Consider the following 25,010-nt stretch of genomic DNA (forward strand, 5'->3'; position numbering starts at 1 on the left):
TTTATCATCCTGACTGGCTGCATCACTGCCTGGTATGGGAACTGTACCTCACTTAATCGCAGGATTCTGCAGAGAGTGGTGCAGAGGGCCCAGTGCATCTGTAGTTGTGAACTTCCCATGACTCAAGACATTTACAAGGACAGGTGTGTAAAAAGGGCCCGAAGGATCATTGGGGACCCGAGTCACCCCAACCACAAATTGTTCTAGCTGCTACCATCCGGAAAACGGTACTGCAGCGTAAAAGCCAGGACCAACAGGCTCCTGGACAGCTTCTTCCACCAGGCCATCAGACTGATTAACTCACAAGTGTATTTCTATGTTGACTGTCCTATTTATTATAAATTACTATGATTGCACATTTGGACAGAGACATAACGTAAAGATTTTTACTCCTCATGTATGTGAAGGATGTAAGAAATAAAGTCAATTCAAAACTCTTAACTCTATTCTCCTGCCTTCTCCCTGTAAACTTTGACGCCCTTACTAATCAAGAACCTATCAACCTGCACTTTAAATATACCCAAAGACTTGGCCTCCACAGCCATCTGTGGCAGTGAATTCCACAGATTCGCCACTCTTCGGCAAAGGCATAACAACAATCTTGTTTCAGCTGAAATTCCTAAATTAATAGTAAATGGGACCTGTGATTACTTTAAATTGTCATTGTAAATTTGCTGCCTTGGATGCAAAATAGTGTGATTGGGTTTAGTAAATATTTATGATTGCTGCGTTTTTCATTTATTACTTGAGAGCTAAAAGTTTAAGATTCAACACCTATCTCTCAGACGCTGAGCTCCATGTTGAGCTGAATTTACGATGAATCATTTTCTTATTCTTAGTTGTTCCAACTCTGCAGTAACATTAGCACCTCCTGACAGGGAGGAAAACAGCCAGCTGCATCCTGTTCCCAAAAAAAAACAGGATAACTTCAATCCTGCAAATTACTGCCCATCAACTGACTTTAAATTACCAGCAAAGTGATAGGGAGGTGTTGTCAATAGTGCCATCAAGTACCACTTATTCACCCAATAACCTGATCACTGATCAGTGTGGGCTTTGACAGAAGATCTCAGCTCCAGATTTCATTACAACCTTGGTATACACATGTACACAAGAGCTAAATCCTAAAGGCAGGGTGAGATTGACTGCCTTTGATATCAAAATAGCATTTGACCAAGTGTGGCATCAGGAAGCCCAGTTAAAGCTGAAATGAACGAAATCATCTGGGAGTTCTGCATGATTAGCCCAGAGTGACCAGCAATTCATGGAAGCTGCAAAGCCTATAAGGACTCCAGGTCACCCAAATGCGGACGGTATGCATGTACCTGAGCCAGTGTGGATAACTTCACTCACCTCAACTCTAAACTGATCCCATAACCTATAGACTTATTTTCTAGAGCTCTACTACTCATGTTTTCATGATTATTTATTTATTTTTACTATTACAGGTTGAGTACCCCTTATCTGAAATGCTTGGGGCTGGAAGTGTTTCAGATTTTGTATTTTGGAATATGTAATGAGATAGCTTGGGATTGCCATCATTTCCAACTCTGAATTTCTGAGCTACTGATAAGCAGTCTTGTCTTACACTTGTTTATCACACATATGTACTGATGCAGCCGTTCAGCATGTTAGATTTTCATCAGCGGCAATCTTGGCAAACTCATCAATGAACTTGTCTGCTGCTTCATGATCAGCAAATGCTTTATCACCACAAATCTTTAAAAAATTAATGCCATGCCTTTTCTTAAATTTCTGCACCCAGTCTGCAGAATATTCACAATTACTTTAAATTTTCAGTTCGTCGTGATAGATCTTTGCTTGTTTCATGATCATAATACCATTAAATGGCATATGTTCACTCCAACACTGACGAATCCACTCTTTCAATACAATCAAGATCTTTATATTTGGCTTTATGCAGTGTACCTTCTGTTCATTACATATGGGAGGTGACTTCTCAGAACTGTCTGTTGTGCCCAGAGACCTGCACATCGCTTGCAAACCTTCCCAGCACCTTATGGAATTTTCCATTTGTGACATCATGTCAGAGGTTTTCATATTTTGAAATTTCGTATAAGAAGTGATCAACCTGTATTTGTTTTTTTTTTGTATTCGCACAGTTTGTCTTCTTTTCAACACTGGTTGTTTGTCAGTCTTCATGTGTAGTTTTTCATTGACTCTATTGTATTTCTCTATTTTACTATAAATGCCTGCAAGAAAATGGATTTCAAGGTAGTACATGGTGGCATGTACATACTTTGATAATAAATTTACTTTGAACTTTGAACCTGTTTGGGATGGTAGCAGAGGGAGCTTCTGTATATGTACCACCTGGAGCTTGCAGCTGCTGATTGAAGGTCTCAGAGTCATTTCACTGGAACAGATTTCAGCTCAGCAAAGGAAGATGGTTGTAACTTTTTCAGCCATTCTGTCTTGCCCAGAACATTGTCGCCAGCGGTTATATGTTATGATTCGATCATGTTCAATTCGCATCACAGTTCTTTAGATAACTAAGCTGTTAGGGCCCACATTCAAGGAACTATAGTCTGATATATAAAATTGAATATTTGAATTGCACATGCAAAAAATAGAGTCAATTCATCTCCTCCTGATATTCAATAACATCACCATATAAGCAAATGGATTATTCATATAAACACCTTGGCTGCAAAGATGCTTTGAGCAGCGGCAAATCGGAGATCGGAAGCCTGAGAAGATGTAGCTCACTCAGGTCCGTCGATCAAGTAGAAAATGCAGCGCATCACAGCAGCTTGGAGCTTTGAGCAGCGGCAAATCGGAGATCAGAAGCCTGAGAAGACATAGCTCACTCAGGTTTACCGATTGAATCGAAAAAGAGCATCTTGCGTCAGTTTGGAGCTTTGAGCAGTGGTAAATCAGAGACTGGAAGCTCGAGAAGACGTAGCTCACTCAGGTTTACCGATTGAATCGAAAAAGTGCATCATGCGTCAGCTTTTTTAAAAACGCAAACAACAGGAATTCTGCAGATGCTGGAAATTCAAGCAACACACATCAAAGTTGCTGGTGAATGCAGCAGGCCAGGCAGCATCTCTAGGAAGAGGTACAGTCGACGTTTCAGACCGAGACCCTTCGTCAGGACACGGCCTGAAACGTCGACTGTACCTCTTCCTAGAGATGCTGCCTGGCCTGCTGCGTTCACCAGCAACTTTGATGTGTGTTGCTTGCGTCAGCTTGATGCTTTGAGCAGCGGCAAATCAGATATTGGAAACCCAAGAAAATGTAGCCCACTCAGATTTGCTGATTGAGTAGAACAGGCAGTGACTTGCGGCAGTTTGGAGCTTTGAGCAGCGGCTGATCGGATATCAGAAGCCTGAGAAGACATAGCTCACTCGGGTTCGTGGAATGAGTCAAAAAGGCAGTGACTCATGGTAGTTTGGAGCTTCGAGCAGTGGAAAGTCAGTGTTCGTAAGAGTGAGAAGATGTGACTCAGTCAGTTTCGTGGAGTGAGTAGAAAAGGCGCTTCTAGCGTCAGTTTGGACCTTGCAGCAGCAGCAGATCGGCAAGCAGAAGCCTGAGAAGACATAGCTCACTCAGGTTCGTGGACTGAGTAGAAAAGGTAACAACTCACGGCAGTTTGGTGCTTTGAGCAGACAGTCAATCAGCATTTGGGATTGATTGGCATGAACAAATTAAAGTAAGGCAGGGGCAAGTGGAGTGGGGATTTTTAGACATTGGGTCTTTGAGGCTTCAGTGAGGAGAGGCGTCAGTCAGAGGAGGCAATAAAGCTGTAAATAAAGTTACACACACACACACACACACACACACACACACATAGTTTATTGTTCTTCTTTCTTTATATTTGCTCAGTTAGAACAGTAGAGATGCCAAGCAGGAGAGTGGAATGTTCCTCTTGCAGGATGTGGGAAGTCAGGGAGACCTCCAGTGACCCTGACAACTACACTTGCAAGAAGTGTATCCAGCTCCAGCTTCTAACACTCCATGTTAAGGAGTTGGAGCTGGAACTGGATGAACTCTGGAACATTCGGGAGGTTGATGATAGATAGAGCATACAGAGAGGTAGTTACATCCAGGGTGCAGGACACAGGAAACTGACTGGGTGACAGTCAGGAAGAGGAAAAGGGTTAAACAATCAGTGCAGAGTACCCCCATGGCTATCCCCCTCAACAACAGGTACGTCACTACGGATACTGTCAGGGGTGGTGGGGGGTGTGACCTAACAGAGAAAAGTCACAGTGGTCGGGTCTCTGGCACTGATTCTGGCTCTGTGACTCAGAAGGGAAGGGGAGAGAAGAGGCAGGCTGTGGCAATAGGGGATTCGTTAGTTAGGGGAACAGACAGGAGGTTCTGTGGGCAAGAAGGATATTCCTGGATGGTATGTTGCTTTCCGGGTGCCAGGTCTGGGACATCTCGGATCGAGTCCTCTTCATTCTTAACTGGGAGGGTGAACAGCCAGAGATCGTGGTCCATGTAGGTAACAACGTCATAGGCAGGAAGAGTGACGAGGTTCTGCAAAGTGAATTCAGGGAGTTAGGTGCTAAATTAAAGGGCAGGACCTCCAGGACTGTGATCTCAGGATTGCTACCTGTGCCATGTGCTAGTGAGATCAGAAATTGGAAGATTATACAGTTTAACACGTGGCTAAGGAGTTGGTGTAGGAGGTGGAGCTTAGGATTTTTGGATCACGGGGCTCTCTTTCAGGGAAGGTGGGATCTGTACAGAAGAGGTGGTTTACACCTGAACTGGAGGGGGACTAATATCCTAGCAGGAAGGTTTGCTAGTGCTGAATGTTGGTTGGGAGGAGGGGGGGTGGTGGAATGGTTCCCATCCCTCTAGAGTTGCAGGGGGATGGGAGCCAGAGTGCCAGAACAGATACAGATACTGGAGCAGTTGTGGAGACCTCAGACAAAGTCAGGAATCAAAAGGTTGAGCATGATGTGACTAACATTCTGAGCTGCATATATTTCAATGTAAGAAGTATCCTAGGAAAGGCGGATGAGCTCAGGGATGGATCAACACATGGAATTATGATATTGCAGCCATTAGTGAGATTTGGTTGCAGGAGGGGCAGGATTGGCAGCTCAGTATTCTGGGGTTCTGTTGTTTTAGCTGCAATAGAGTGGCGGGGATTAAAGGGGGAGGCATGGCATTACTAGTCAGGGAAAATGTCATGGCAGTGCTCAGTCATCATAGACTGGAGAGCTTGTCCAATGAGGCAATATGGCTGGAAATGAGGAATAAGAAGGGTATGTCCACGTTAATGGGGCTATATTGTAGACCAACCAACAGTCCGCAGGACTTAGAGGAACAAATTTGTAGACAGATCACAGGAGGAAATTATAGAGGGAAATCTGTTGCAAGAAACATAAGGTTGTTATAAGACGTAATTTTATCTTTCCAGAAATTGACTGGGACTCCCATACTGTAAGAGGACTAGATGGGATAGAATTTGTCAAATGTGTTCAGGAAAGTTTTCTTAATCCGTAAGTAGAAGTCCCAATGAAAGTGTACAATACTTGATCTGCTATTAGGAAATGAGTCAACTTGTGTAGGGAAACACTTTGCATCCACTGATCATAATGCCATTAATTAGTAGGCAGTCGTTGATCCCAGGGGATCATGTGCTTGCGCCTCTGGTTGACTGTATCCTCTCCAGGGTGCAAGCCTGGTTGGGATAATGCCATTTGTTTCAAAGTAAATATGCAAAAAGGCAGGTCTGGCCAGTAGGGTGAGATTCTAAATGGAGAAAGGCCAATGTTGATGGTACCAGAAAGGATCTGGCACGTGTTGATTGAGACAGGCTGTTTTCTGGCAAAGGTGTACTTGCTAAGTGGGAGGCCTTCAAAAGTGAAACTGTGAGGGTGCAAAGCTTGTATGTGCCTGGCGGAATAAAAGGCAAAGATAACAGGTGGAGGGAACCTTGGTTTTGGTTTTCAATAGATACTGACACCTTGGTTAAGAAAATAATTGAGGTGCATGGCAGGTATAGACAGGTAGGAACAAATGAAGTGCTGATGGAGTAAAAAAAAATGCAAGAGAACACTTGAGGAAGAAATTAGGAAGGCTGAAAGAAAGCCTGAGGTTGCTCTAGCAAACAAGGTGAAGGAGAATTCTAAGGGATTCTACAGACATGTTAAGAGCTAAAGGATTGTAAAAGTGTTAAAATCGGTCCTCTGAAAGATCAGAATGGTAATCAGTGTGTGGAGCCAAATGGCCTAATTCTGCTCCTATATCTTATGGTCTTATAAAATGAGCTTAGTAGACGTCGTGAATACAGGGACATTTAGAACCAAAACCACTGTTGGTTGCAGAACCACCTATTTGTCTTGGGATGTGAGGGGAAATGACACGTGGTCACCTAGAGAACATGCAAAGAACATAGAAATGTACAATAGAACACAGATCTTCAGCCCATGATGTATACGCCAACCATGATTTCAATCCATATTCTTACTATCCTACTCCATTATTTTTGACAACCAGCCTGACCAGCTGTCACTTTTAACCTAGCAATTCTCTTGGTGGAATTTGTTCTGATACTGCCACCCACCTGATACCAGCAGAAGGTGAAATCAAACTTGCTGACCACGGAAGAAGTGGACTAGACAGCATTACTGGGTGGGTTGTAGATGGAAGACGTATTATAGAGGAAGTGTGAAACTGGCCTGTAGGTGAGTGGCTTGTCACCACCTGCAAATTCTACTGTTGTAACTCCAAAGTTGTAACGCATTTTACAGTCTGACCACATTCCAATAGCTGATCCGTGACGTGTTATTCTGGCACAAGATCACGTACTGCATGCTGCAGTCTTCCTTTGGAGCAGATGACCTATTTACAGGAATTTATCAACAAAAGTTGATAATGTCACTAAGACAGTAAACCTCAATTTTCTGAGTTTCCTCAGTAGAAAATTTCCATGTAATCGTTTTTGTCACTTTAACCACCTTTTAGTTCAATTTGGATTTGGAGCATGTAACAGGATGTGAAATAATATGAGATTACACAGGAGCTTGGCCTTCAGATCAGATTGGTTCTAATGCAGTTCAGGGTAACCTCCTCCCTCTCTGTCAAGCGTGAATGGAATTTGATAACCCAGATCAACGTGTTCCTAGGCCTTCTTCCATGCCATAAATTTCTTTGATATCTGATTCTCTGATGCCATCCTTCATTCCAAAGCTGCTCTTAACATGGCAAACTGACAAGCTGTGTCAAAGTTTTGTTAAAGGAGCACTAAGATGGCTGATGGGAGCGATGTAGTATGGCAGGGTGTTACATATGGCCTAGTTATGCCTGTTGCTACATCTGAGAGTCAGAAATGCTCCACTCCTCTGTACTGAGCTCCCTCGTCCTAGTAAATACTGTATAAACAAAACCTATCCCAAATACAGTCAAAATCTGATAACCCAGCATCTGATTGTTTAGAATTCCTGATGCTCAGTGTTAGAACAGGATGTGAGCAAGAAGTGCAAGGTAAAAGTAGGGCTTGTGACCAGAGTCTGGGGCTGGGTTTATGGCTGGAGCTGGGACTGAGGTCTGGAATACCTGGGGTTAGGGAGGTAGATAGGTTTACACAGGAGCCAATGTCAGTTTATTTCACATTCACATAAACTCATCTGGTTCACTGGAAAATTTATTATACCACTGTTTCACAGAAAAATGTTTTTGAGTATTAATTGCAGTAGGGGATGAGGTCAAAACTCAACAAACATCTCCAGCCAATTTCACTTTTAGTAGCAGTTTGCAAGGCAGCATCATAGAGGTAGCAAAAATGTTCATGGCATTAAAACAACCCCATTTAACCAAGCAGTGTAGAAAATATATTATTCGAACTACACAGATGCTGCTGTTTGGAAATCTCAACATAAAATAATGTAATTTTTTCTTTTAACATGAAAAGAAAACAAAAATGCCTCAGAGCTGAACTGGCTCCATGGCTGTGATTTGGGAAATCTGTGGTACATGTTCTGTGTATAATTTGTTTATTTTTTTTCAGTGTTTGCATGATTTGTTCTTTTTTTCACACATTGAATGTTTGTCGGTCTTTTTTGTGGGGGGTTTTACATGGATTCTAATGTGCTACTTTGTTTTGTGGCTGCCTGCAAGAAGATGAATCTCAAGGTTGTATATGGTGTACATACTTTGATAATAAATGAACTTTGAGGGTACCATTCTGCCTATTCCACCAAAACTAATCTCACTGCTCTGCTCCCTCCCATGGCAGCACAGAAGATCTTGCCTGGTTGAGCAGAGGGCAGTCACTATTGTTGCTTATACATGAGCTTTATGGAGGCCAGACACAAAATTCAGTGATCCCAATGGTGGGGATTTCCATTTTCCACCATCAGCATCAGCTTTAGGGAATTCCATTCACCACCTCTCCCCACCAGCAGTGAAATCATCCGATTAGCTGAGCAGCCAGTCACACCAAAGAATACCCAGAGAGAAACTCAAGAAGGAAAAAAATACCAAGTTTTAACACATTTCACAGGAAGTCACAAAATGAAACATTATGATATACAGTAAACTTAGAGAAAATAATAAACCCAAAATAAAGGATTAAGTTATTGGTATGTTTTCTATCTCAGAAACATAAAACTAATCAAAAGAAATACATGGAGTGGAGAATAATGTGTGTATTCTAGCTCCATTTTCACTTCAGTGGTGTGTGCATATATGATGTGCTGGCATAATGACGTATGCCATTCAGGTACTTTTACGTATAACCTGTAATTAATTATTTAACCAACATAGAATGCTTATTAAAACAATATATTTACAGTATTACTCAAATATTACTGAAATATTAAATCACAACAGTTGCTGTTTGTTACCTTCAAGCACATGGAATTTGAAATACTTACTGTAGCTCAAGAATTAAAGTTAGTGTTGGGGGCATAGATAAGTCAAACAGTAATTATGGCAGGGTGTAACATTTTCAGAATTTGGATTTACAGCAAATAATACTTTATGGTAAGTTGAAATTCTCATCAGTTTCTCATAATACTGGAGATGATCGTAAGAGACTATGTGTACCTGGGACTTCCACATTTACTTGGCCAAATGCATCTCCCACAGGTTGTTCTCAGATTTCCTCTGTTATTAAGGAAAAACTTCCTCTCTTCAGTTTTATCCCCACTGCACATTCTGGACCATAAAATAGAATTAATTATATGTAGTCTAAATACATTACCCCTATGTTCTGGGAATCTTAAGGATGTCATGTGGAGTAACTATTTGACACGTATATATTTTCATTTCTGAGGCATGATATGATTGAAAGTATCGTGATTGGTCCAGCAAAATGAATGCGCGGGAGCATTAGAAACCGTGGAGAGTAGTGGGCTCAGCTTAATACATTACGGGAACATCCCTCCCTGCCATCGGAAGTAGGCGTTGCCTCAGGAAGGCAAAATCTATCATCAACGATCCCCACCACCATATTAGACCATAAGACCACAAGACATAGGAGTAGAATTGGGCCATTTGGCCCAACAAGTCTGATTCACCATTTAATCATGGCTGATACTTTTTTTTTGTCCCCCTCCTTAGCTCCTCTCCCTGATCTTCTCCCCGTAACCTTTGATGCAGTGTCCACGCAAGAACCTATCAAGTTCTGCCTTAAATACACCCAACAACCTGGTCTCCACAGCTGCCTGTGGTAATAAATTACACAAATTCACCACCCTCTGGCTAAAGAAATTTCTCCGCATCTCTGTTTTAAATGGACACCCCTCTATCCTGAGGCTGTGCCTTCTTGTCCTAGACTCCCCCACCATGGGAAACATCCTTTCCACATCTACCATGTCTAGGCGTTTCAAAATTCTAAAGGTTTCAGTGAGATCCCCCTCATCTTTCTCAATTCCAGTGAGTACAGACCCAAAGCATCAAATGTTTCTCATATGATAACTATTTCATTCCCGGAATCATCCTTGTGAACCTCCTCTGGACCCTCTCCAATGCCAGCACATCTTTTCTTAAATCAGGAGCCCAGAACTGTTCACAATACTCATGGTGAGGCCTTATAAGGCCTCAGAATCACATTTCTGTTCTTATATTCTAGACCTCTTGAAATGAATGCTAACATTGTATTTGCCTTCCTCACCACTGACTCAACCTGCAAGTTAACCTTTAGGGTGTTCTGCACAAGGACTCCCAAGTCCCTCTACATCTCAGATTTTTGGATTTTCTCCCCATTTAGAAAATAGTCTGTACATTTATTTCTATTACCCAAGTGCATGGCCATGCATTTTCCAACATTGTATTTCATTTGCCAGTTTCTTGCCCATTCTCCTAATCTGTCTAAGTCCTTCTGCATCCTACCTGTTTCCTCAGCACTACCTGCCCCTCCACCAATCTTCGTATCATCTGTAAACTTGGCAACAAAGTCATCTATTCCATCATCTAAACCATTTATATACAGCATAAAAAGAAGTGGTCCCAACACCAACCCCTGTGGAACACCACTGGTCACTGGCAGCCAACCAGAGAAGGATCCTTTTACTCCCACTCGCTGCCTCCTACCAATCAGCCAATGCTCTAACCATGTTAGTAACTTTCCTGTAATACCATGGGTCTTAAATTGGTAAGCATTCTCATGTGTGGCACCTTGTCAAATGCCTTCTAAAAGTCCAAATATACAACATCCATTGCATCCCCTTTATCTATCCTACTTGTAATTACCTCAAAGAATTCCAACAGGTTCCTCAGGCAGGATTTCCCCTTAAGGAAACCATGCTGACTTGGTTCCATCTTGTCCTGTGTCACCAAGTACTCCATAACCTCATCCTTAACAATCGATTTCAACATCTTCCCTACCACTGAGGTCAGGCTAACTGGTCTATAATTTCCTTTCTGCTGCCTTCCTACTTTCTTAAATAGTGGAATGACATTTGCAATTTTCCAATCCTCTGGCACCATGCCAGAGTCCAATGATTTTTGAAAGATCATTTCTAACGCCTCCACAATCTCTAACGCTACCTCTTTCAGAACCCTAGGGTGCAGTTCATGTGGTCTGGGTGACTTATATACATTTTGGTCTTTCAGGCTTTTGAGCACCTTCTCTCTTGTAACAGAGACTGCACCCACTTCTCTGCATTCACACACTACAACGTCTGGCATCCTGCTAGTGAAGACTGATGCAAAATACACGTTTAGTTCATCAGCCATCTCTTTGTCCCCTGTTATTATTTCTCCTGCCTCATTTTCTAGCCCATTTTACACTAAAATGGACTCTTGATTTTGGGTTTTAATTCTGTTTTTTCTTGCATAATTTTGTATACTTTATGTTTTTTGTGAATGTGGTGTTCCTGATGCTTTATGCCTATGATTCTGCTGCTAGTAAGTTTTTTTCTTTGCACCTGTGCATACAGACACTTGTGCCTATGACAGTAAACTTGACCTTGACTTTTGTGCCTTCAAGAGCAAATGCTGTACTTTGGGATAATACATAGATTTTTTATGCACTTTCTTTGTACTTCCGTGACACCAACAAGACTGTCCAATAACATCTGAAGAACATCGAAAGTCACACAGTATTATTGAAGAAAAGTAATACTATACCCTTCAAGCATGGGAAACTGCCGGTCTTCCATACAACCTTGCCCAGGCTTGCGCCTGGAAACCCTCCAAGGCGCAAATCCATGATCTCACAAGACTAACCGATGCCTATAAAAAATACTATACCCTTCAAGAAAGGATCTTTAATCACTATCATGATATAGAAAATGTTTGGATGGAAGCCACAATGATTCACCCCACTATTTGAAAGTTCTTGGAGCTCAACAGATATCCAGATAATGGGTGTTACTTACTTTTAATACAGTGATGTTCCACGCAAAGCTCTCAAATGCTTTTTGAAGTTTCCGTCCTTTCAGGCCTTCCTTTGATCCAATATCATGAAAGTCTCCATGGAACTCCAGCCCTGTGCATTTGGAAGAATAGAACTCAATCAAAGAATGCCAGCCTCCTTTGGATGGATGACAATGAACTTCAATTTGCTTTCTGATTGCACAAGGTAAAAAAAAGTCACTTGCAAGGTTTCCACTCGAACATTTCTCCCTTCCTGTCACATTGGGCTTACAGAGTGAATGGGCAATGGATGAACTATGCTAAATTAACCTTTATCTTCAATCTGATACTGTACAATGAGTGGTGACTGGCTATTCACCAGTGAGATCATTATTATTAGATATAAACTGCACTTTACATCTGACACAGCAGGTTACTTGTTGAATATCATAAAGATTACTGATTTTCCTTTCCCTTGTTTATGAGCACATGTATCTTACCGTGGACTTCATATTAATGCCCCATTTGAACTGGAGACTCTCCTGGTTATGTTGTAAACTTATCACTTTTAGGTTACTGTTGGGTTTCTATTCATAATGTTGTTTGCACTAAAAACATGAGGCAGAAAATACAACCCTAGTTTAATAGGAAATAATTGTCCTTAACTGTTAGATTTTAGTACACTTTTAGCAAAGACAGCCTGTTGTTCTGTTTCCCTACCCTTTCCTCAGAACCTTGTAAATTATTCTCTCTAAAGTGCCTATCCAATTCCCTTTGGAAGGCCCTACAGATGGCATGTTCCATATCCTATCTTCTCTAACTACGGAAGTATTTATTCACGTTCCTTTAGTACTTGTGCCCACAATTTGAAATGTGTGTCACCCACCCCTTAAACCACGGTTAATGAGCAACTTCCTTGACTTCTGCTGTTTAAACCAGTCACGATCTTGCAGACCTCCATCAAATCTCCTCTCAGCCTCTATGAACCAAAGAGAATAATCCCAGCTTTTCCATTCCAAGCCAAAAAGGGTTGCAAGTGTTTCATGAGCAGAGGAATTTTATGTTCTTTCAGTGGCATCACTGATCATCTTGGGCTGTTCCCTACAGACTTTTAATGGGCAGCAAAGACCACTGCCATCAGTTTGAATTCATTTCATAAAAATTTCAACATTCTGCTGAAATTAAAGGTCACTATTCTTTTATCAGTCATAGTCATATGGCACAGAAACAAACCTTTCAACCCACCTGTGTCCATGCTAACCATTAAGCACCCTTCTATATTAATCCAATTTACCAGCAGTCGGTCCACAGCTTTCAATACTTGGCATTTAGAATACTTGATTAGATACCTCTTAAATGCTCTGAGAATGTACAGTGTGTCACCACCACCCACTCAGGCTGTGAGCTCCAGATTCCAAATGCCCCACATGTGAAAAAAAAATCTCCCTTAGATCCCTTCTAAACTTCCTACCCCTTACATAAAACTTCTGATCTCTGATGTTAGAGACCTCTGATACAGGAGATTCACCACCCTCTGCGATAAGAATTTTTTACGTATCTCGCTGGTACAAGTGAGTGGTTTATTGAGCATTTCCAAGCCATTCACAGCTGCTAGTCCTATGATCATTATCACTAAGTCCAGTTTCTTTTTCAAACTACAAACTGAATTCAAGTTCTACAGCGTCCCATAGTGGGAGCTAAGCTTGGATTGTTAGCCCAAGCATTTGTATTACTTAACTGGTAGCTTAACTACTGCATCCTTATGATGCAGGGAGCTGTGGTATGGTCTTGCATCTTGCCCTGGGCATTGGCTGAACCTGCTGCCATATCACCATTAAGGGGCAAAGTATAAAATCTTTTTCAAAATTCTCAACATTAATTTTCTTCTGAGTAAATAAGGTTCCCTGTTCATTATTTTTAAATTAATTTTGATGGTTCAGCAGTAATCATCAAATATTTTAATCAAGGCTGAATTATTCCTTTATGCATAAACCCCAGATATCTTATGACGAAATAATGAGCCGGTTCATTTGATGCAGAGTCCATTGGCAAAGACTATAAGCGCAAACTCACTGAATGAACTGGGTAACCACTGATAGCGAAGTAATTTGGTATATTTAAAATGGAGGTTGATAGGTTCTTAATTGATAAAAGTGTCAAAAGTTATTGAGAAAAGGCAGGAGAATGATGTTGAGAGAGAAAATACATTGCCCCTAATCAAATGGCCTAATTCTGCTCCGATATCTTATGGTAAGACTAATTCAAGATTTCTGCCACTAAATTGCAATGACCAGATACCAGTAGTTACAAGTTTTAGCCAGCAATAATCTGCAAGTGCTAATAGCTTGCTGTTATTAGCAAAGCACACTTTGGGCCCTTATATTGTGTATCAAAACAGGAAAAATAAGCAATTCACATCCGTTGTGGTTAAACGCTTAGGGAGAAGAGGGCACAGGGGTTTCTTGGGATTGATACTGAAGATCGTAGCCCAAAGGTCAATCAGAAGTTGAAGCCTAATGGCTGAAGCCCTGGTCTATGAGACTGAGAGTCTGCTGGGGAAGTTGGAGGCCCACTGTCTGTGAGTAGTGGGTCTACTGGAGGCTGGAGGCCTGGTGGCCTGTCCCGATGTTGGAGGACTGTCTGTCTGAGTGGGTGAGTGGGAGGAAGGGAGGAAAGGGGCTTGCTTTGCTATTATTGCTTTGTTGTGTGTTGTGTTCTGTGTTGTTCTGCCAAACATTGCGGGCATACTATGTTGGCACTGGAAGCATGGTGACACTTGCTGGCTGCCTTCAACACAACTTTAGGTTGTGTTGGTTGCTAACGCAAATTATATATTTCACTGTATGTATGTTTCAATGTACATGCGATAAGTAAATTAATCTGAATATGAATAAATGAGTCATTGCTACCTAAACCGACAACAATCCTCCACCATCTCACAAGTTAAGCAATTACTAGAAAGTGCTGGATAAAACTAATTTACAGCTGCAAAGTGAGCTTAGAATTAATTGAGAAAATAGGGTCCAACCGTTATTTGATTGTTGGTCTATGAATTGAGTACAGGAAACACATTTGTTCATGGTGACCCTTCTTACACAGGGCCATATCCCTGACATTGCCATATCATGGCATTTAACTTTCCAGCATTCTCAACCTTGGAATAAACTATTGATTTGTAGATGCATGGATTATGTTACCTTAATGTATCATATGATGTTGCTCAGTGCTATTACATTGCTGTAATAGATAAATGGTGAAAATAAGCACCTCCAGTAGGACCTGACAAAAGACTTAGTGCCTGAAATTTTACCCTATTTTATTCTCCCACAAGCCAGGCTAATGTTTCCGCCAGTTCCTGCTTCAACATGTATGTGTTGCATGAATTAGTTTACTGATAAAGTAATTTATGGACATTGCCACAGAAAATGAAAATTGCTATAAAGGCCTGTGTAACAGCCACTGGTCTTTGCAATGTTTCCTTTATAATGAAATCTTCTCAAGACTGATAATGCGCATGTTCAGCAATTCAGCATTTCAGTCATTTTGTCATAATGAAACACAAGGAAATAATTATTTTGCAAAGTGGTCCTGGCCTCCACAGTGTCGAAGGGCACCTTGCTAGATCTTATCAAACATTTAGAGTGTGAGTCCCTTCTAGTAGAAGAATGAATGGAAATAGCCCTTCCACACTGCACTGTTCACCAGCTACACAACATTCTCTGGCTCCGTGATAATTAGAACATCCCTTGTGAAAAGAAAATGGCACAGGCAACAGAAAAAATAAAAAGAACATAGTGGCCAGGATTATGATTTCCATTATTACTGATAGTAAACCTCTCCCATGATTAGTTGAAGTAGCATGAGTAATAGCAAATGAGATCCAGATTTGGGAAAATATATTTTTTAGGGGGAAAAGAATATTTTGAATAACCACAATTTGAATTTATGGGTTCAGAGATGAAATTTGCTTCTTGTGAAACAAATCAGTAAATTTAAATTGCATTCATATTTTGTCTCTATATAATCAACATTCAACTTTATTTGCCATATACTTTTACATGTATTAGGGATTTGCTATGGTATATTGGTCAGGGTGCTACATACAACACAAAACAACATCATTGTAACATTCTACAATTATAAAGAAGAGAGATTATATAAAATAAAGTTAGAGGTTATGGAATAAAATGTACACAAACACATAAATACCAGCATGTATTTACAATTTAAAACAGCAGTATTAAAAGTAGACTAAAGTGTTTTCAATGCAGTAGAGTGACTGAGGTAATAGATAGAGGGTAGTGCAGGATGGTAGTCTAACTCGAATGGTTGATCAGATTAACTACCTGGGAGAAAGAACTTTGAAGATGGCATGATTTTTTTCTTTTAATAGTCCTATAGCACTTTCCAGAAGGGAGTGTATGGAAAATGCAGTGTGCAAGGTGGGTCGTGTCCACAATGACTTTTCTTACCTGTGTCTTTATTCTGGACACATACAAGTCCTGCAGTAATGGTAGACTGCAGCCATTGATCTTTTCTACTGACCTGATAGTTTGCCATAGTTTTTTCTATATTGTGAAAGGATGCTGCACCAAACCAGTTACCTTGGTACTCAGTTTATTATTGTCACATATGGCCTACAGGGAGGAGGTGGAAGAGCTTAATGTCTGGTGCCAGGGTAAATAACCCCTTCCTCATTGTCAACAAGACAAAGGAGATGGTTATTGACTTCAGGAGAACTCGTACCACTCACACCCCTCTTTACATCGGCGGCACAGCAGTGGAAACGGTGATCAGTTTCAAACTCCTGGGAGTGCACATCACACACAACCTCTCATGGTCCTAGAACACATCCGACATAATCAGGAAAGCTCACTAAAGCCTGTACTCTCTGAAGAGAGCTAAACTACGCACATCAAACACGTAACCAAAATAGGCATCAAACTGATCAAGAAGTATTCCTATTCCCTGCATTGTCAAAGTAAATAATGCAAAGCAGAACTGACAGACAAACTCCGGAAAATCAAAAGAGACACAAGAGATGGTAGAATCCAGAGCCAACAACTAAGTGCTGGAGGAATTCAATGGGTCAGTAGCATCTGTAAAGGGTAAAGGGCAGTCAATAGTTCGGTTCCTTCTACAGATGCTGACTGACCCACTCAGTTCCTCCAGCAATTTTGTTTCTTGCTCTGGAAAATCCAATCTGGGAATTTACTACTGAAATATTATTCATATTATTTCTTCTACCGTTCTGATAATATTTTCTTTAATTGATTTCCCTTACAAAATGTTCTCAAACTAGACAACGGGGTGACCCAGTGGGGCACCCTTTGAGAGAAATGTAGTGCAGTCTGATGTGACCAGAATGAACATTAAATTTTCCTGAATGCTATTGGTATCGCTTTGCTTTGGAAACTGAAGAAGAAAACCTCAGTTTATTAAAGAAGAACAACGCGTAGCAAAGCAAATATAGCTGCTCCTCATTTAACGAAGGACACTTTTGATGGCATCATTTCTGGTTTATCTGCCACCCTTGTGCCTCTCGTTGTCATTCTGGAGACGTGCAGCCCTTTCATCCCTCGTCTCTTCAGCTCTTCTGCTGTTTGTTCTTTGTCTCTGATCCTGGAGACGTGCATGCCTGTCTCTTCTTCTCTCATCTTTTTTTGTCCTGACTCTTTGATCCTGGAGTCGTGCGGCCCTGGCCTCATCCGATTCTTGTTCTCTCCCTCTCCTTGCCGCTTCCTGACGAAGTTTGACGTCATCTCTTGACCATAATGTCCCCCTTCCCTTTCCACGCGGCATAATTAGGCTGACCATTTTTTTTACCCTAATGCTGGATAGAAGATACGAAGCAGTAACATCAAAGGATGCTGATTATTCTTGATGATATGGTTGGTGCTCTCCTAAATGGACGTGATATAGTCACCACTGCCCTTTGACTGCAGCAAAGGGTTTTATGGGTGTCTCGAAGTACGTCATTACAATAAGATTTAATTATATCTTATTGATGGGTGGCAGTTCGATCTGTCCCAATCCTGCACATGCTGATGGTGATTAGCAGAATGTGACCCCTGGAAACAGAGCTGCCCTGCCCTTTTGCTCCGGTATTTGTCGCTGCTGAGGCGGGCCGTGCGCATGCGTCGGACTGTCGCGTCCCGATTTCCATGATGGCAGATCGGCTCTCGGGTTAAAAGGGAGCGTGTTGATTTTTGCGAATGAGAAATTTTATACGAATCTGTAACCCTGAATTTTGCCCACATTCTGTAAGTTAGCGCGTTCTAATTCGATTAAGCCAAAAAAAGTGCCGCTGTAATGCACCGTTTGCGCTATTGGAGGTCACAAACAGACAAACAGACAGACAGAGCATGAGAGTTTTAGTAGTATATAGATAGATGTACAAGAAAAAAAAGATAGAAAATTGGGGAAAACAATAAGTAGAAGCAGAGAGAGAACAAAACAAGCTGTGAGAATAAGTTAAAGAAGAAAGGCAGAGCAAAAGAGGCAGATCCTTTCAAAGAGATAGGGCCTGCGTTCCCTTTAGCACTGCTGCTACTCAGCTGTATTAAGTGCAGAGGGTGTGCCATGAAATCAGAGTGAGAGCAAATCTAAATATTGTTCTATCTTTATACACACACATAATGTCCCCTTAATAGGTTGCATTGGGTATTACAGGCTATGATGCCATCAAGTTATTAAAAGACTCTCAGTTTTCAATGCGATGGTTCTGGTATGAAATGGACACATGTTTAATAAAAACTGAACTGAATAATTGGTGGCTGTTACACAGGTCTTTATAGCAATATTAATATTTTGTAGCAAAATGCATGACCATAAGACAAAGGAGCATAATTAGACTACTCAGCCCATCGAATCTGCTCCACCATTCCATCATGGCTGATTTATTTTCCCTCTCAACTCAATCTGCTGCCTTCTCCCCATAACCTTTGATGTCCTTACTAACCAAGAACCTATCGACCTCTGCTTTAAATACATCCAATGACTTAGCCTCCACAGCTGTCTGTGGCAATGAATTCCACAGGTTCACCACCCTCTGGCTGAAGAAATTCCTCCTCATCTCTGTTCTAAATGGACGTCCTTCTATTCTGAGGCTGCACCCCCTGGTCTTAGACTCCCCCACAACAGGAAGCATCCTCTTCACATCCACTTTAGCTAGGTCTTTCAATATTCTATAGGCTTTCTTGACTCCTCATTTCTCTTAATTCTAGCAAGTACAGGCCCAAGGCCATCATAAAGTAATCTATAAATTACTTTATCGATAGAATAATTCAGTTTGACTCATATGTGTTGAAAATGTGAAATTGAAGGTGGAACTATTGGGTTTTCAGAATCCTGGCTAGTAATTTCACAATTATTTTTGCTTAGAATTAAGCCTTCAGGGCTAACGTTTCTCCATTAAAAATATCAGTTGATGTGGCTTTTACCCCATTAATGTGAATGGGACAATGTTGTATACTAACTGGTCACTGTGCATCTTAGATTAACTTTCATAAAGTTCTAATTACTTTGGGATATCCTAAGATTGTAAAACGCTTGATATAAATGCAAGTCTCTTTTTTGTCGCAAAGCAGGTGGCTTTCCAAGATTAACATCATCCTCATATCTGGGAAACCGTTCAAGCTTCTCTCCTGGTCTGGTGCAGGATATCAGTATAAATTGCCTGACAGGAATTTAACATCGTATCTACTCTCTTTGTGACAGTGTCAACTTAACTATAGATCGTGCTGCTTTGAAATCTCCCCCAATTCTGTCCAGGGTTCAATATCAAAAGTCATGGTGCCCTGCACGATCTCCTTGTTGTACTGTTTCTTTACATTTGAAAGACAGTATCTATTGTTCAAGCATCTTGTTTATTCAATCTGAGATATTGGTCCTTAATTTCCTTAATCAAAGCTACATCATTAATGAAACAGGTTACAGAGCTCAATGCAATCCTTTTACTTGTTTTATATCAAACGACTTCCTTTTGGAATTTGTCGCCACAGCAACCAAAAGTTAGTGACGTGCTATATTCCTAAGTGGAATAATTATTTGCTGATATTGCATATGACATCAATCTCACATCCATCATTTACATTAATTGCCTAAACAGGTTCTGAATTTGTGTTTCTTTTGCAGGCTACCTGTGAGTAAAGAAGAAAGAATGTGTGCAGAAGTACGAACAGCTTAAAATAGGAGCAGGAGTCGGTCATATGCTCTTTCAAGTCTCTGCTAATCCAATGGCTGATCTCATCACAGGCAAGAGAGTGAGATGTTGAGGTCAAATTCCCTTTAGTCAACACTGAACTGATTCCACAACCTATGGACTCACTTTCAAGGACTCAACAACCCATGTTCTCTGCATTATTTATTTATTTATGGTCTTTGCACAGTTTGTCTTCTTTTGCATATTAGTTGTTTGTCAGTCTTTGCGTGTAGCTTTTCATTGATTCTGTTGTATTTTTTGTTCTACTGTGAATGTCTGCAAGAAAATGAATCTCAGGGTAGTATATGGTGACATAGATGTGCTTTGATAATAAACTTACTTTGAACTTTGAAATTTCTATATCTTAGACTTGCGTATGTCTGTTGATTGGCTCTGCAAATCTCCAGCACAGAGAATTCCAGAGGTTCACGGGCTCAGAAGGAATCTCCTTAATCGGTCTTTTGATCAGCCCTTCTTCCTGAGAATTTTTGACCCAGCTCCAAATATCATAAACTCCAGGAAATAGAATCTAGCAAAACTACTTCCAGGAGAGTCCTGACGAAGGGTCTCGGCCTGAAACGTCGACTGTACCTCTTCCTAGAGATGCTGCCTGGCCTGCAGCAACTTTGATGTGTGTTCCAGGAGAGGTTTTAAGTTTTTTTTTAATTAAATGAGCAAATTACTTAACGTTAGAAAAGCAGTGATATATTGAAACAGAAACACCAAGGGCACCTTGGTAGTAGATCCAGTCAGGGCTGCTGAAATAAATACAGTCGACCTTCACTCATCTGACTACCTGTAATCCGGTTCCTTTGATAATCCGGCACTGATTATGCTTAATGTGATCCTTCTGTAATTCGGCATTTTCACTAATCCGGCACTCCTCAGGTCCCAATGGTGCAGGATTAGTGAAGGTCAACCTGTACTTTGTGTTCCCCAATCTTACTTGGGGAGATGTAGTAAAGCAGAATGAAATTATTCTTAAAAGCATTTCATAACGTGAGATCAATTTGAAATATAAATTTTGATCTAAACTACTTAAATATTAGTGTGCTTTGGGGAATAAATAAGGGCTATACATTTCTGTGGAAATGATCCATAAGGCTTTAACTTTGAGATATTTTCATGTGCTTCAATAAAATTTCAGGGTGTTGTTCATTACTATCAATGTTTGATTTCAAGATTGCTGCGAACGGTCTAGTTTTGTTCTGCATATTTATGAGCTATATAGCCGGTTCCACTTTATTACATTTTCAAATATTGCTCCTAAAACATCAGGCACTACAGCATCTCATTCAAACCTCAAATACGAGTGTGCCCAACGAGGAGTTAGTATCTCACTGAGGGGTGGAAACAAAGCTCAATTCTATTTTCTCAGTCAGAAGTACTGAGGCAGGGTGTGGTACCCACATCAGTGCGATATATAGACTGAAATTTTAGGGACAATTTGTCACAACCAGCCACTAAGACAAAAAAAAAGATTGCAATATTAGTCCTAAGCAAAATAATGATGTAAGTATTAATTGTTACTTTTTGGGATTACGTCCAGTTTGTGTCTTGTTGATAAGAAGAATGTCTTCAATGCAGTAGAAGAAACTGTAAATTCCGTCACATTTACATTGCCTGAAGCAACAAGAAGAAATAGAACATACAACATAGAACATTACAGCACCATACAGGCCCTATGGCCCACAATGCTGTGCCGACTTTTTAATCTACTCTAAGGCTACATTGACACTACGCCGGATAATTTTGAAAACGAAGATTTTTCTCTTCGTTTTGACCTTCCGTCCACACTGAAACAGCGTTTTCATCTCCTGAAAATGGAGATTTTTGAAAACACTCTCCACAGTGTGTAAATTTGAAAACGATTGTTTCACGTTGTAGTGTGGACGGGGTAAACGGAGAGATTTAAAAACGTTGTCACGACAACACCACAACAACAATGCTTTTTCTGCTTCTGCTTGGGACTGCGCAAGCACTGCCGGACAGCTGTTCTTGGTTCTTGATCCTCCAAAATATTCCACATGGAATTTAAATTGGAGGTGGCTTTCAAGCTGGTCCCCTCGGTTTCTCTGTTTGCATCCTCTGTTCTTCTGCCCGTACCCTCCGGTCTCCCAGTCTGCGGTGGTCGTAACCTTGATCTCCTGTACCCCGGGGTCTCCAAGCCGGCACTGTCGCTGACTGACCACTGCTGTTATAACGCGCAGTCGGTGTGAACGGTGTGAGAGTTAAATTGTAAAGTGAGCTTTTTTGACTAGATCCCCATTAAAAATATTAATGTCAGAAATACTGCGCAGGTCTGGCAGCAGAAGATTCCACTCTCTTGGTTCTTGGTTCTTGATCCTCCAAAATATTCCGCATGGAATTTAAACTCCAGGTGGCGGAGAGTGGGCTTAAGAAGGAGATTTTTGAAGAAGAAAAGCTGCCTTGGATTTAATTGGGTTTGGTTGTGTGACTGTGTTAGGATTAAGATTATTCCATGCTTTAATTGTGTGTGTGGGGGGGGGAATGAATTGCTGTACACATCTGACTTGGTAGTTAGTATTTCAAACTGAGTTGAGTACCCTCTTCTACTCCTAATAGGTTTGGATTTGATGTGGGATTGGTAGTCTATGTCGAGTTGACCATTTAACATTTTGTAATTGTTGATATTGTTGATCTTGGGTAGAGGACGGCTTCATGCGTATGTTGCTTACTTTATTGTTCTACGTTAATAGCTTGTTTGGAATTAAACATCTCCACTGCTTTGCTGACTTTGTAGTCGTTTGTAACTCACAGAAACAGCTCGACTTCATTGTCTGTCTAAATGAAGAAGTCTGGTCTACTTTCTCCAGCGGAGGTTTTCTTTGTATTCCTCGAAGACATTTTTGATAACTTTCTGTAGATGTGTCTGAGCACGCCCAGTAGGAGGAGATTCGCCCAAATATCTGTTTTAGTGTGGACAGAGATATTTTGAAAAACGCCTAGTGTGGATGCCTGTCGTTTTTACTCGAAACCGGCATTTTCAAAATTATCCGGTCTAGTGTGGACATAGCCTAAGATGAATCTAACCCTTCTCTCCTACATAAGCCTCCATTTTTCTATCATCCATATGCCTGTCTAAGAGTCACATTAATAACCCTAATGAATCTGCCTTTATTAGCACCCCTGGCAGTGTGTTCCATGCACCTACAACTTTGTGTAAAAACCCTGCCTCTGACATCCACTTTCCTCCAAGCACCTTAAAGTTTTGCCCTCCCACTCTATTGGCCATAAATATCTACTTACAATTCAAAATCGGATTATGCTGGAGAAATTCATCAAGTCAGGCAGCATCCACAGAGAAAGAAAAAAAACAGGCATTGTTTCAGGTCAATGACTTTTCATCAAAAAGCATTTTCTGTTTTTTCAGCACATTGGAGTTGTTTGTTCTGACCACTGTTTGTGCATTATGGTAATTTTCTATTCATCTTCCCTGGGAGAAATTTGCAGAGCCTTGGAGAGTGTAAGTGACTGTATTATTAACACTCAAAAGTGACAATAGACTAATGAGCTTCATTTTGTGCCTTTTGTGCTTCAGGCAACAAAATGAATTATATCATGGCCTGTGTGAAGTCACTGAACTGCTACGTGTTAATAAAAGTGGAAACCTGATTTGGTGGGATCAGTTTTGGTGCTATTTCTTTCGGTGGAAAACTTTCTTTAAGTGATTTTAAGCAACTCTAGGAACAGAAGTTCTCATCCATCTCTAATTGCCTCACCATTGAGCACATCTACAAGGAGTACCACCACAGGAAAGCAGCATCAATCATCAAGGACCCTCACCATCCAGGCCATGCTCTCTTCTCTCTGCTGCCATCAGGCTCTCGAACCAGTGTTAATAACTTCACTCACCTCAACAGTAAACTGATTCCACGACCTATGAACTCACTTTCAAGGACTCTACAGCTCACATTCTCAGTATGTATTTATTTATTTATTTGTTTGTTTATTATTTGCACATTGGTTGCTTGTCATTTTTTTCCTTTGATTCTGGTGTATTTCTACTGCATATGCCTGTAATAAAATGAATCTCAAGGTGACATACTTGTACTTTGATAATAAATTTACTTTGAGTAATGGATTTTAAAAGTTTTTTAACTCTAAACTGAGTAACTTGCTGGACAGTTAAGTGTGAACCATACCAGTTGCAAATAGTTGATCTTCTTTCCTGAAGGAACAGTGAACCTGATAGATTTTTACAATAATCTGATCATTTCAAGGTTATCATTACAAAGACTGTTATTTTTTATTAATTTAAATTTTAAAAACTGCATACACTGAAAATCTGAAATAAAATACAAAAATGGCAGAAAAACTCAGCAGATTAGGCGTTTTCTTTACTTTAAATTCCTTCAGTCACTTAAATTCCTCAGCTCTTGGCTAATCGCATATATCCAGAGCTCTAGACTACTGATTTGGAGATCAAAACGCTGCAGATACTGGAAATTTGAAACATTAACACTGGTTCCTTTTCCATAGATGCTGACTCACTTCCAGAGTGGTTCCAGCATTGTCTATATTTTATCATTGACTTGGAGGCGACTCCAGAAACTTAACCACCGTGTTGCAGAAATACCAGCACAGCCATGAATAGTTTAAGCCTACTGCCACTTCACTCTACCGCACCACTTTTACCTAACACAGACGGTTCTAGATTTAAGCCTTACTCCCAATTTGGGCCCATAATATAGGACACTCCCACGATAGGTCGATTCCAGAGATGACAATGTTAACCTATAAGGTGACATTGAGCTGTTTGGGACTATACTCACTGGAATTCAGAAGAATGAGACAGGATCATATACAAACATAGAATATTATGAAAGGGATAGATAAGATAGAGGCAGGAAAGTTGTTTCCAATGGTATGTAAGTAAGTCTAGAACTAGGAGACATAGCTTCAAAATTCAGGGGAATAGATTTAGGGCGGAGATGAGGAGAAACTGCTTTTCCCCGAGAGTGGTGAATCTGTGGAATTCTCTGCCCAGGGAAGTAGC

The 25,010-nt window shown here is 40.7% G+C and overlaps 1 protein-coding gene across 5 annotated transcripts in view; it reads right to left on the bottom strand.

The window, feature by feature from the left end:
• plcl5 (phospholipase C like 5) overlaps positions 1–25,010 on the bottom strand; it is a 268,767-nt gene that overhangs the window by 43,741 nt on the left and 200,016 nt on the right. For all 5 annotated transcript variants that reach the window (XM_063038099.1, XM_063038100.1, XM_063038102.1 and 2 more), the window contains one exon: positions 11,811–11,920. In XM_063038099.1, coding sequence (XP_062894169.1) covers positions 11,811–11,920 — 110 coding nt within the window. The remainder of the gene's footprint in view (positions 1–11,810; positions 11,921–25,010) is intronic.

The sequence above is a fragment of the Mobula hypostoma genome, chromosome X1, assembly GCF_963921235.1.
Source record: "Mobula hypostoma chromosome X1, sMobHyp1.1, whole genome shotgun sequence".
Lineage (NCBI taxonomy): Eukaryota > Metazoa > Chordata > Chondrichthyes > Myliobatiformes > Myliobatidae > Mobula > Mobula hypostoma.